The sequence below is a fragment of the Macrotis lagotis genome, chromosome 7 (genome assembly GCF_037893015.1).
Source record: "Macrotis lagotis isolate mMagLag1 chromosome 7, bilby.v1.9.chrom.fasta, whole genome shotgun sequence".
In the NCBI taxonomy this organism is placed as follows: domain Eukaryota; kingdom Metazoa; phylum Chordata; class Mammalia; order Peramelemorphia; family Peramelidae; genus Macrotis; species Macrotis lagotis.
The window spans coordinates 78,848,713-78,862,281 of NC_133664.1; the positions used below are offsets into that span (position 1 = coordinate 78,848,713).

The following is a 13,569-nucleotide window of genomic DNA, read 5'->3' on the forward strand; positions in this document are numbered from 1 at the left end:
ACAGCTATAGATAATGAAGTAATATAAAAAAAAATTCACTAAGTTTTCTGATAAAAGCTTCTTTTCTCAAATATATATATAAACTGAAATACACACAAAAAAAGAGCCTAGTCTTTGAGATGGGACAGAACTGGAAAGAGGTTAATGTTGTAAGTAATATCTTTAAGATTCTATTAAGAGAGCTACTTTCACTATGTGAAGCAGGGTAGGGGAAGAAGTATGAGAAGAGAGAATAGAAGGGGTAGAAGAAGGCTTCTATTGCTAAGAGAGTTTAGGAAAGGAAAGTCAGTGCTTCCATTCTCTCCTTTTTCAGCTCTCTTCTCAAGGTGGAAAAACTAGGGAATCCTAATTTCACAAAAATATAGTGATCCAGAATAATGAACAAAAAAAAATCCAATGTACTTGGAAAAACAACCTAACTTACCTTAAGATATTAAGTCATAATTGTTCAACATTAATGGTAGCCGGAAACTTGAAACTGCCTGCATTGACAGACTTCCTTTTGATCAGAGGAGGGAACAAAATGAGCCAAAACATGCTTCCAGGAAGGATTAAGAAAGTTGCTTAATCACAAGAAAGCCATGAATCAGAAGATGTGTCTACCTTCCAACATCCAAGATTTACTTTCAAATGCAAAAACTTTTTATAATCAGATTGATTTAAGGAATCATTATTCCTTTTTTGTCACAGTTTAAATCAGTGTTGGGTATTAATTTGAGAAAAGTCTTCCCCAGCAAGGATGGCTAAATAATTGATTAGATAACTCCATTCAGTTTGACATATATTACAATAGGGACCCTTGTAAATTATCATATTCTAATAAAATGCCATAAATGGCAAAAAAAAATATATTAAGTTTTTTTTGGTGCTTGTTCACATGTAAAATCAAATGCTTCTGCATATGAGATTTTGGTTTGGGGAGGCAATTAAAAACTGAAAAATTACTTTGGCATATCAATTTGGGGAATTTATTCTAAAACAAATCCTAGTCTGGACAAAATATTAATATCTCAGTTCTTTCTTTGCCAAGGTAATTCTAAATCAGTCAACTCTAGTTCATTTCTTGTTAATTCTGATAATTATTTTAGGATAATTTTCTAATTTTCTAACATTTTCTACTTTATAGAAAAAAATGACAATCATTTCTTTCATTTTTCAACCCAACTTCATTTTCTCTCTATATATATATTCTTGACATCCCCATGTATAAGATGCTCCCTTTTTTGAAAAATTTGGGGAAATAAAAACTAGGAGTTGTAGATTTTTTTTAACTTTAATTTCCCACTTTTCCATGCTTGTTTTTGTGCTCATTGTTATAGATTGAAAAAGCTGGAAATGCAAGTAAAACACTTGTCTTTGCACTCGCTGTTTCACATTTGTTACTGGTATTTTAGGTTACGTTTTGCCACATCCTGCCCAGAAATGACTCAGAAAAGATTTTCACCTAGTGCTGAATTCAAGTCCACAGTGATCCAGTATGCAAAAGTGAATGGAAATCAGACTGTTGATCCTCCTCCAACTGAGAAAACAATCTGAGATTAGAGAAAGAAGAAACCCAATGGAAAACGCCACCAGAGAAAAAGGCCATAGGAGGCAAGTCAACCAAATGGCCTGAGTTAGAGAGTAAATTGAAGAGATGGATTGAAGAGCAAAGGGCCATTGGAATTCCTGTGATCACAAAGATGGTTCAACATGAAGCCAGAAGAATTGCTGATGAAAAAGAAGTGACTGATTTAAAGGAGGACACCATTGGTGTTTTAGGTTCATGAAACAGAATGGACTAAGCATGTGTCCATGCGCCAGATGTGCCCAAAAGATGCCCAAAAGCTATGAGCAGAAGGTCCTTGAATTTCATGAAGAATAAAACTTGAGTTCAACAACTTTATGTAATACATGTTTTTCTGAAATTATGGGCCCCAAAATTAAGGTGTATCTTATACATGGAAAAACATGGTGTATACAAATACAAAGTTACATACCATTTGGAGAATGCTGGAAACACATTCCCAGGTCACTTCAACGATATTATTGCCTCCATCAACCATTCCTTGATAACCCTAAGAAAAGAAAGAATACGTGATTTCATGGGGGGGGGGGGGGATGGAGGAGGAAAGAATGGCAAATGTTTATAGCAAAATTGATGCTTAAATGGTACAAAATCTAACTATTGAGTACAATCAAGATTCTGAGAATTCTTTTTTTTTTTTTTTTTTTTTAGGTTTTTGCAAGGCAAACGGGGTTAAGTGGCTTGTCCAAGGCCACACAGCTAGGTAATTATTAAGTGTCTGAGACCAGATTTGAACCCAGGTACTCCAGGGCTTTATCCACTATGCCACCTAGCTGCCCCATATTCTGAGAATTCTAGATAGAAAAATAAACTCATTAGTTAAAAATAATAAATTACAATAAAACTCCAATAACAAACTACTAAAGGAAGATTCATTTGTTTACCTTTTTATTATAACACTTAAAAATGCATTCTAGACCTCCTTCAGGTAGTCTGTATAAGGAAGATTTTCTCAAATTTAAGGTGAATTTAGGCTGTCAGCCTAAATAGTTTTGGGGTCTTTTTGTATACTTTTAGCAAGAACACTAAAGCTATGTTACTACAGTCCTACCAAAGGAAACATGAGACTGCAAAAAAATTCAAGTATTTATTTTTAACTAAGAACCCACTAGATCAGATAATTCCTCTCAAGATTGCACTCAACTCCCTACAGGATTTCCTTTTCTATACTTCTGTGACATCCTCTTCCCCTCTTCCCTCCTTTCAGTTCATTTTTATGTGTTGTCTTTTCCATTAGTTCATAGGGACCTTAAAGAGTTAGATCATCTCTCTCTCTCTCTCTCTCTCTCTCTCTCTCTCTCTCTCTCTCCCTCTCCCTCTCTCCCTCTCTCCTTTCTCTGCTTGTCTTATCTGTTCCCAGTGCTTAAGTTAAGAGGGAGAAAATATTAGAGTTGAAAAAGGAAAGTTAATAAAGATAATTAATTGGTAAATGGTTCTTAATTTTAATCAATTTTTAATCAAAATTTGAATTTTGGATTATAAAAAACAATTTTAAGTTGTAAGAGATTTTAGACATCATTTGTCCAAGTGTTGGGAAGGTCCTTCACTTTGGGGGGGCTCAGCCTTCAGTTTTCTCATTTATTAAATGATGGGGTTAAACTATGTAACCTCTGGGGTCTCTTCTCCCTCACTACCTCCCAGATTAGTGGTATTATACATGTGTTGGATAAGTCAGATGTAGTCCACACTCCTTCTAAGTGTGACTTAGGCAAGATTAAAATATAATTGGAGCGGGGGTGGGGGGCAGCTAGATTACACAGTGGATAGAGCACTAACCTTGGAGTCTGGGAGGACCTGAGTTCAAATATGACCTCAGACATTTATTAAGTACCTAGCTGTGTGAACTTGGGCAAGTCACTTAACCCCATTGCCTTGCAAAAAATAAAAAATGTAATTGTAAAAAATTTAACATATGAAATAAAAATATAATAAAACATAGATAATAAAACATTATAAACCTAATCAATGTAGCCTGCAGAGATCCTTATGTATGGTTATTGACTTCCATGCTTACTTGTTTGGCATCATTAACTAAGACCCTCTTTTGTCTCTGTCTCTCTCTCTGTCTCTCTCTCTCTGTATATATATATATATACATATATATATATATATATATATATATATATATATGTATATATATATATATAATATCCCTTGGTCATCTCGTCTTTTCCAATGAGTTCAAAGATTTTCCAGAGCCAGAAAGATTCCTATTTCTGTTCACTGAAGCCTAGTATCTTCCCTTAATTCCAATCCTATAGTTGCCTATGAGTCATCTCTTCCTAGCCAGACTTCAGCTCAAATCTGGCCTCACACACTAGCTTTGTGACCTCTGACTACCTCAGTTTCTTCAACTGTAAAGTAGAAATCAGGATAGCACCTCCTTCATGGGATTGCTGTGAGGATCAAATAAGGGTTGTATAAATTGCTTAGTACAATGCCCAGCACATAGTAGGTGCAATATAAATGCTGATTCCCTTTCTCTTCCTAAATGTCCTTCCTGTAAACATCTCAAACTCACTTTGTCCAAAATATTGATTCTCTTTCTAACTGCTCCTCTTCCAAGCATACAAATGAGTAGAACAAAACACTTAAAAAATTTTTTTAAATTCAGTTAAATTATCTTTCTGCCATCATATCACTACCCTATTCAATACACCTATTACTTCTGGAATCCAATAAAACACCACTAGGTTGTCATTTAAAGATCTTTACAACATGGCTCTAACAACTCTTTTCAGGTCTATGATACATTAGTCCTCTTCACTCACTGTGCAGTCCAACCAAAATGTCCTTCTGGCAATTCCTTCTCAACTTTCCATCCCCATATTCTGAGACTGGCTGCTCACCATGTCTAAAATGTACTCCCTCCTTAGCTCTGCCTCTTAGAATATCCAGTTAATTACTCAGCTACATAACCAACTCAAACAGAAAGTCAAACAGAAAAACAAAGGTTATATAGTCTTGTATAATACTGCCTTTCTCCACAAACTCTAGTATGTCAGGAAAACTGAATTACTCTCCTCCCTTAGTAACCATATCATGATTCCTTCTTTTGTAGTAGTCAGACTGTTTTCCAGAAACGGAAAAGCCTGTCTACACACACACACACACACACACACACACACACACACACACACACACAGAAGACCAGGGTTCATATATCCACATTAAGTTCTACCCCTATAAATTTATTATCTTGGAAAGCCATATGCTATTCAGTAGTGTCATTCTATAAAAAATGCCTGGAACTTCCTGTTCTTTTTTGTTTGTCTTCAAAATCAAAATCTATATCTATATCTATATATATATAGAGATAGACAGATAGATAGATAGATAGATAGATAGATAGATAGATAGATGATAGATAGATAGATAGATGCCACTCAAGCTTTGTAGTACCTTAAAATTGATCGTCAGAATTATCCTGCTTGAAACTCATTCTACTACATTTAGGGAAGTAGGAAATGTTTCAATGCATTTCAAGTCAGAATTCTGAATTCATTTTACCACAGAAACAGTGAATAAGTGGCGACTAGATTCTATTTCAAGTGTAGTATAGGTTAAACAGAGTGCTGCAGTTTGTCCTGGGAACTCAATTGATTTTTATATCATTCAACTAATGGGAAAATTCTTAGGAATTTCAAATTTATTTATGAAGGAACTTTAGAAACTGTTCCTTTTGCAAGCTCAGGGTAATCTTTTAGCATATGCTAAGGCATGGGGTAGCCAGGTGGCATAGTGGATAAAGCACCGGCCCTGGAGTCAGGAGTACCTGGGTTCAAATCTGGTCTCGGACACTTAATAATTACCTAGCTGTGTGGCCTTGGGCAAGCCACTTAACCCTGTTTGCCTTGCAAAAAAAAAAAAAAAGAAACCTAAAAAAAATTACCTAGCTATGTAACTTTATGTAACTTTGGGCAAGTCATTTAACCCATTATTAAGGCATTTTCAATTCTGAATGCACATAAAAGCCTAGACAGATAGCACCAGTTGGTACAATTAGGAAATTTACTGTCATTATGAAAGAAGTCTAAATGAATCAATTATGGTTTGGTAGACTCCCACTACATTTTTAGACTAGCTAACCACAATAGAAATCTCTTCACTGAAGAGAGAATTTATCCAACAACCTGACAGACTTCACTAGAACAATTTCTTAAATAATGAGTATGAGCCATAATGGAAACTTCACTCAGTATTGGATTAACATTTTAAACTAAAAATCGAGTATCTCTTCTCACTTGTAACCATGAAATTATGTCCCAGAGGTTCTCAATTTGGAAGCACTACCCATGCTAAAGTCTCCCTTAAAGGAGCCTAGACCATGAGAAGATAACACATGGTTTAAGTCATCCATATGTAGATGATCAAGTCCCTGAAAGAGGAGCCTAATCTATTTATAAGTGCTTCTGGAAGTGAGCCAGATATCTGGTATAGAATAGGGAATTAGTGGACTTTCTGACATTTATAGTCAACCCATTATAGTGTATCCCAAATTTAGAAATGAGAACATAGGAGCAGCATATAGCTACATTAGAAGCACCAGAACAGAGATTCAGAATATCTGTTTTGTAATAGGATAGCTAAGAGGACTTGACAACTTACTGGCAAGACCATCAGGAAAATGTTACTTTTAAATTCTAAATGCCTTTAAATTGGACCACCTAATTTGTATAGCCTTCTGACTACAGAAGATTAAAGGACTGGAGGCTTATACAAAAACTTTGCTTCCATCAACAGCATAGCTTTCTGTACAGCTATAGATATAACATGCCACCTTAGGAAGACAATATCCTCAACCCTATTATGCAGGATTGTCATACCGCAGGAATATTGGCCTACTCTTAAGACATGAAGAATATAGTTCTCATCATTTTAGTGGCTTGCTGCATCTGATGTATTAAAGTAAAATAAAGAAATACTTCATATATTGAAATATTTTATATATTAAAGAATTACTTTATATAAAGAAATATATATATATATATATATATGTATATGTATATCTTGCAACTGATTGACAGGATCAAAATGGGATCCTAAAATCGCTGGGCACAAATTATTCTTGCAATTAATTAGCTGTATTCAGAATAAAAAGTGGAAAATATGGAAGAATAAGTCCTCTATCCACCTCTTTTTTGAGACTGTATATTTTTCTCAGTCTCCCAATCTGAAACCTTTGAACTAATAATCTTTTTTTTTTTTTAGGTTTTTGCAAGGCAAATGGAGTTAAGTGGCTTGCCCAAGGCCACACAGCTAGGTAATTATTAAGTGTCTGAGACCAGATCAGATTTGAACCCAGGTACTCCTGACTCCAGGGCCAGTGCTTTATCCACTACGCCACCTAGCTGCCCTGAACTAATAATCTTAATGAGAAAAATTATCAATCATTCTCTGACTCTCAGTTCTGAAACTGCTCTACATGAAATCATTCTTTATCCTTTCCAAAGATCTAACCATTTTCCTTTAAAGTAAAATGGCAGGGGCAGCTAGGTGGCGTAGTGGATAAAGCACCGGCCCTGGAGTCAGGAGTACCTGGGTTCAAATCCGATCTCAGACACTTAATAATTACCTAGCTGTGTGGCCTTGGGCAAGCCACTTAACCCGTTTGCCTTGCAAAAAAAAAAAAAAAACCTAAAAAAAAAATACAGTAAAATGGCTGAAAGTTCATTGCTGTCCCTTCCAATAGAATTTGGGCAGTTATTAAATAAGGGAAAGGGGTCAGTCCTTGGCTGATCCACTTAGAAGCAGTACCCTTGGCCAGTATCTCAGCCAGAGGGGGATAATATCATGCTAAGAAAAGGAAGAAATCTTTATTTCAGTCAATGAAAGTTTACTGGAAAGGAGAATATAAGGAAGTGGTCAAAGAACTAAATGGTTTTAGGAAAATGATTCTCCAAGGGTGTGTCAAAAACATAAATGACTTTTGTCTTCTTTGGTGAAGCAAAAGACCAACTGAACTTTTCAGGTGAACCTTGTAAATATCTTCTGTAATATTGTGCTATTTTCTTAGCTCATGTAGAGTATAAATTATAACGTGATAATGGCTTGAGAGCAATTTTCAGAATCACAGAAGTAATGCTATCTTGTCTTCAATCCTCCAAGTAAGAATGTTTATATTAGAATAATCTCAATAAAATTATTTCTGGAAAAAGATTGAAAAATCCAAATTAAAACAATTCTAGGGGCGGCTAGGTGGCATAGTCGATAAAGCACTGGCATTGGAGTCAGGAGTACCTGGGTTCAAATCCGGTCTCAGACACTTAATAATTACCTAGCTGTGTGGCCTTGGGCAAGCCACTTAACTCCGTTTGCCTTGCAAAAAAAAAAAACCCTAAAAAAAAACAACTCTAATGTTTTATCTCATATTTAGTCAATTAGTCAAGATAACAATAATCAATACTGGAGGGCAGCAATGTTGGTGTATGTGAATTAAAACAACCATTCAGGAAAGCAATTTGTGATTATGCAAAATCCATACTCTATGGCCCAAGTATCCAGGCAATGTGTAGGAACCAATTTCAAGTATGTCGTGTGTGATAATCAGTAAATTTTCAGTAAGAGAACTTTCATTTTGGAAACTGGCAAATACTACAAATCAATGCTTCAGTTGCTATTCTATTTAATGTCTAAACCTAAGAAAGTTATGGAGAAAATGTTAATAAAGATTAACAATGTGCCCTAAATTCATTATTTTTTTTTTAGGTAACATCATACAACTGCAGAAATTTCTCTATTGAGCATTTAGCTTAAGGAACTTATAGACCAAAAGAAAAATTACATATATACTATATATATGTAGCAGCACTTCTTAATATGGCAGTAAAGAACTGGAAACAAGTTTTTTATAAGAGTGCTCTCTATGGAGTAGGATTGGGAGAGTAAGGATAGAAAAGGAAATGTAATGACATTAAAAACAAGAATAAATAAAAAACTATGATTTTTTTTTTAAAGAAAGCCTTAATTCAAATTCTATTTCTGTCACTTGTTATCAGAAGAACCTTGGGGCAAAGTCAGGATTCTGATGTAGTACAGGGAGTGAGCCAGGCTGTACTCATGACTAACCATTACATGTCTTTATGACCTTGGGAAAATCACAATGTCACTGGACCTTGATTTGACCAATTATGAAAGTGGTAGGTTAATTGCATATGTTCAAAAACCCTTCTAGTTTCAAAATTGTTATTTTTCCCCAAAAAAGTTTATATCCAAGAACTAGTACAGTAACAGGCAAATTTATCACACCCTTCTTCCTTTTCATTACTTAGATAGAAAGGCATTTTCATGAGGAAGTAAGTTTTTATTGTATTTTAAAGTGTCTGGTACCATGGATATTGTTTGATCAACACACTAAAAATGTTTTTAGGATTCTGTAATGGAATGCTGACTACTAATTGCTCTGCTAGACAAGCAGTATGGGAAGGCAGACACTGAAAATTTTATTCATGGCTTTTACTAATCATTCACTACATGTCCCAGATTCATACTTGTACAAGTTTAAACGAGGCAAAACTGGTTAAATCAAAATAAAATGTCAATTCTTTAGTAGGACTATCAGTGCTTCAGGATTAGATACCAATTAGATATTCTCAAGTGAGACATAATAAAAATATATAAGCAATTAAAACAGACCTATTCTTTTTGGTATCTTCTGGTAACTGAAAGATCTTGGTAACATTACAAGTTACAGAATAGAGAAATGGCAGATCAGTGGGAAAAATACTGAATTTGCTATCCAGAGTCCCTAGATCAATTGAGAAAAATCACTTAAATTCTTTGGGCTTCAGTTTCTCCATCTGTAAAATGGGGGTTGAAGGAGATATTAGACGATCTCTAAAGTTTTTTTTCTTCAAAAGTAATATTTTATTAATCCATTTTTGCTTCTTTATATTCCCTAAATATTCCCCTTTACCCTCTCCCAGAAAGTCATTTTATTTATTTATTTGTTTGTTTGTTTGTTTGTTTATTTATTTTTTAGGTTTTTGCAAGGCAAATGGGGTTAAGTGGCTTGCCCAAGTCCAGGTAATTATTAGGTGTGCTGGATTTGAACCCAGGTACTCCTGACTCCAGGGCCGGTGCTTTATCCACTGGGACACCTAGCCGCCCCCATCCTAGATTATTTTAAAAGAAAAGAAATGAGAAAAAAGAGAACGTCAACAAAACCAATCAATGTCTTCAACAAAACATAGAAAATAAATTCAAAGAGTCTCAGCTATAGCCCTCCCATCTCTGCAAAGGAGATATTTTCTCCTATCTCCTCATTAAAGTCAAACTTTTTCTTTGTAATTCTGTAACATTCACATTTGACTATTTTAATTGGCATTTCATATACTCCCAGACAGTTATAAAATAGGTGAAAAAGAATTTATTAACCACTTACAGTGGGTCAAACGTTAGAGATACAAATGTAAAAACAAAGATAGTCCCTAACTTCTAGGAGCTTACATGCTAATGGGGGACAACATATAAAGTGTAGTATTAGCCAGGATTTCTTGGTAACCCCATCCTTTTTTATTTAAAAAAAAACTGTTAGGGGTGGCTAGATGGCCTAGTGGATAGAGTACCGGCCCTGGAATCAGGAGTATCTGAGTTCAAATCCAGCCTCAGACACTCAATAATTACCTAGCTGTGTGGCCTTGGGCAAGTCACTTAACCCCATTTGCTTTGCAAAAAAACACCCCAAAAAAACAAAAATTAAAAAAAAAACTGTTAGAAGGGATGGCTTAGTAGGTTACATGGAAGGAACTAATTAAAACAATTCAGAAGATGAAATGTACTGCCCTTTGAGAGGTGGTAAAGTAATGAAAACCATTTAGAACAGGTAAGATGATAAAACAGAAATGTCAGGGGTGGCTAGCTGTGTGGCCATGGGCAAGCCACTTAACCCCACTGCCTTTCAAAAACTAAAAAAAAAAAACCAACCAAACAAAAAAAAAAACCAGAAATGCTGGCAAAACATAATGTCAGAAGTCAGACTAGCTGAATCCACCTAAAAGAAATGTGGAATTGTATATCAGTTTTGCCTACCTGGTAGACAGAATCCTGATATGATAATCTTTTTTTTTTTTTTTTTAGGTTTTTGCAAGGCATTGTGGCCCAAGGTCACACAGCTAGGTAATTATTAAGTTTCTGAGGCTGGATTTGAAAGCAGGTAATCCTGACTCCTGACTCCAGGGCCAGTGCTCTATCCACTGAACCATCTAGCCACCCCTGATATGATGATAATCAAATGAGGGAAATACACTCTTATACACACACAACTCTCATAGTCACAATTCTCATAAACACAACCCCCCCAACAAAACTTCACACACACACACACACACACACACACACACACACTCACTCTGAAAAATGTAAACTACCATATATAAAATACTAGTACTGTGCAGGGGTAAAAGGAATTTAATTCCTTTTTGGAGAGATTTCCATAAGCACTAAATATAGGAATTAAAATGTGGAGAGAAACATAAGATTAGGGGAAAACAAGTCAATGTGTCTATGCCATTTAGAAAAAAATACACCTAATAAAAAGTAAAGAATCAGAAAAAAAGATATTCTTTAAAAACCACTTTTATATTTTTAAAGTAGAGAGGAAAAATTGCAAATGCTAAGAGCTTATTACCAAAAACTTGCCAAAGAATGAAACAAAAACTTTTATGTCTATTTACATATTCTTCAAAGGGAGGACAGGAAGTAGCTCCAAGGGAAAGAGCATTTTGCATATTGACATGCAAATACTGCAACTAACATTGAAAAGGCATTTCACAAAGCAACTTGGAGAAAGAAGAGTAATCCCAAGCTCAGAAAGGTGCCAACTTCTCATTTTCAGGCCAAAGAAGTGACTGTGCAGGCCCAAATGATGGTGTCAGGTCAGAACAGCAATTGCTCTGAGGAATGGAAATTCCCAGTCTATTGTAATCTAGCTTTTGAACATCCAAAGAGCATAAATGGCCAAACAGAAGCTTGCAAAGGTTTTCATTAGATATATTATTTTAAAATGATCTTTTTCTTTCCGATTTGGTTTTAAATATCAATAGCTATGTGGCTCTGACTTAAAAAAAAATTTTTTTTTGACACCTAAATCAAGAGATTCTAAAAAGACTGGGTAATATTAACAAGGAAATACTAAATAGTCCTGAAGATTCCTCTCGTTCCTCAAAAACTTTTATTCTAACAAACTGACACAAAAAAGGATGATGTGGTATTGTTCAAAAACTTAGCTCACTCACTCATTCTTTTATTAGATTGTGGTTTTTAGCCCAGGATAGGTGTACAGCAGCCACACATTGGCCCTTCTCAGTACTGATCTTCAAAAGAGCTTTGCCCTTCCTTCCCTATTTCTGACCTGAGTGGGTCCATCTCCCCACATGCAACCTGAGACCATCATATTGAGAGATGTCAGGTTTTAGTCTGAGCTCCCAAGTTCAATGGATCTGTTCACCTCAGTCACAAGTGCAAGTAAACCTTATACATATAATGCATTTGTATATGTATCTATGTTTATATATTTATGGATGAATATGACCATGTGTACATGTAAATATATAGCCACTGTGTGCAGATATACATGCAAATACATGTGTAGAAATCTCTCCAACAGATGTGCAAATATACATGTGTATTATTTGGATAATTATCATTATTAATAAAAAAACAGGTGAATGTAAAGAGAAGGTAAATGAAAGATGAAGTGAAGAAGGAATGAATGTTAGACTAACCTCATACACAAAATATACTTTGGCTCCCACATAGAGTCCCATCCGTACTACCGCACGAACAGCCGCATTCATTCCTGGGAAGGAAGAAGATAGAGGTCAGTACCATTCAACTCATCCAGGCTTAAATCCAAAAGATTCCCTAAACACTCCATATGCCTCTGTTCAGAGTTCCTAAAGAGTTATCACAGGTTCTGAAACAATTAAAAAACTTGGATTACAAGTTAAATTAATAGAAAATAATGTGGATGATGGGAGCGATTATTTCCATAATTTGGAGAGGATAGTATGGTTCATTTTCTATTATTTTTCATAAAGGATTAATTAGGCAAAGCCCCTAAAGCAATTGTCATAATTTATATAATTACTGGATAAAAAGACTGGCAAGCAGTAGTAATCATGCAAATTTTAGTGCAAAGGAAATGCATCATGGTTGTTTAAATGAGATTTCCTCTATTTTTTCCTTGATAGCAGAAAGAACCCTTGCCAAGTCCTCTACTGTTTTGTAAATGAATCTTATGGGTAGCATACATCCTATGGTATAAAGAAAGGTGCATCCTCACTGACGTTGTTGTTTAGTTAATTAGTCAAGCCTTATCAGGAGATTGAACATTAAGAGTTCTGAAAATTGACAGAAAGCAGTCTTAACCTACCTAGTAAGAGGAGTTGGCAATGTGACCTACTCAGCAAACTAGTCTCCCAACTGAGAATTTCTTTTGAACATACTTAGTCAAGGTTTGTTTGAAGTTTTAGAAGTCACATGGAGTCAAATCTGATAAGTGAGGGGTGGTCAAGGTAAATAATATTCATTTGAAAAAGTAAATTAAGAGTTGATCATATAGTAACAAAAAGACTATGACCCAGGTTAAAAGAAAATACAAGGGCTCCTCATAGGTCCAAGTCTACTCTGACAGACAAGAGCTTTGATGATCTCTAGTGTTTGAACTGCTACCATTTTTGACCAATAGCAATTCTCTCCTCCTTAGGTAGCCTGCTAGTCTCTCCCTACATTCATTATATTACCTCCATATTAATTCCAAATTTAATGCATACACACCCAAATGGCTTAGGCTCTCCAAATTGCCACAGTCAAGCAATCTGCCTTCAGCGTCCCTAGTAACTAGAGTAAGTTTATGCTAGCTACCAAACCCCACCGAGATTCTCTCTACTATTCCTAGGATGTGTGAGAGTGTCTTTGAAGCATGGTCAGTCAGGGAATGTGGTCTAAAAAGAGTATGTGGAGGGCAGCCAGGTGGCGCAGTGGATAGGACACCAGCCCTG

General features: G+C 35.4%; 1 protein-coding gene across 1 annotated transcript in view; it reads right to left on the reverse strand.

The window, feature by feature from the left end:
• The window catches only part of LOC141492655 (ATP-dependent 6-phosphofructokinase, platelet type-like), a 43,103-nt gene that overhangs the window by 16,926 nt on the left and 12,608 nt on the right, over nt 1–13,569 (reverse strand). The window contains exons 2-3 of the mRNA XM_074193214.1: nt 12,292–12,365; nt 1,980–2,057 (exon numbers count right to left, since the gene is read on the reverse strand). Of these exons, the coding sequence (XP_074049315.1) occupies nt 1,980–2,057; nt 12,292–12,365 (152 nt within the window). The remainder of the gene's footprint in view (nt 1–1,979; nt 2,058–12,291; nt 12,366–13,569) is intronic.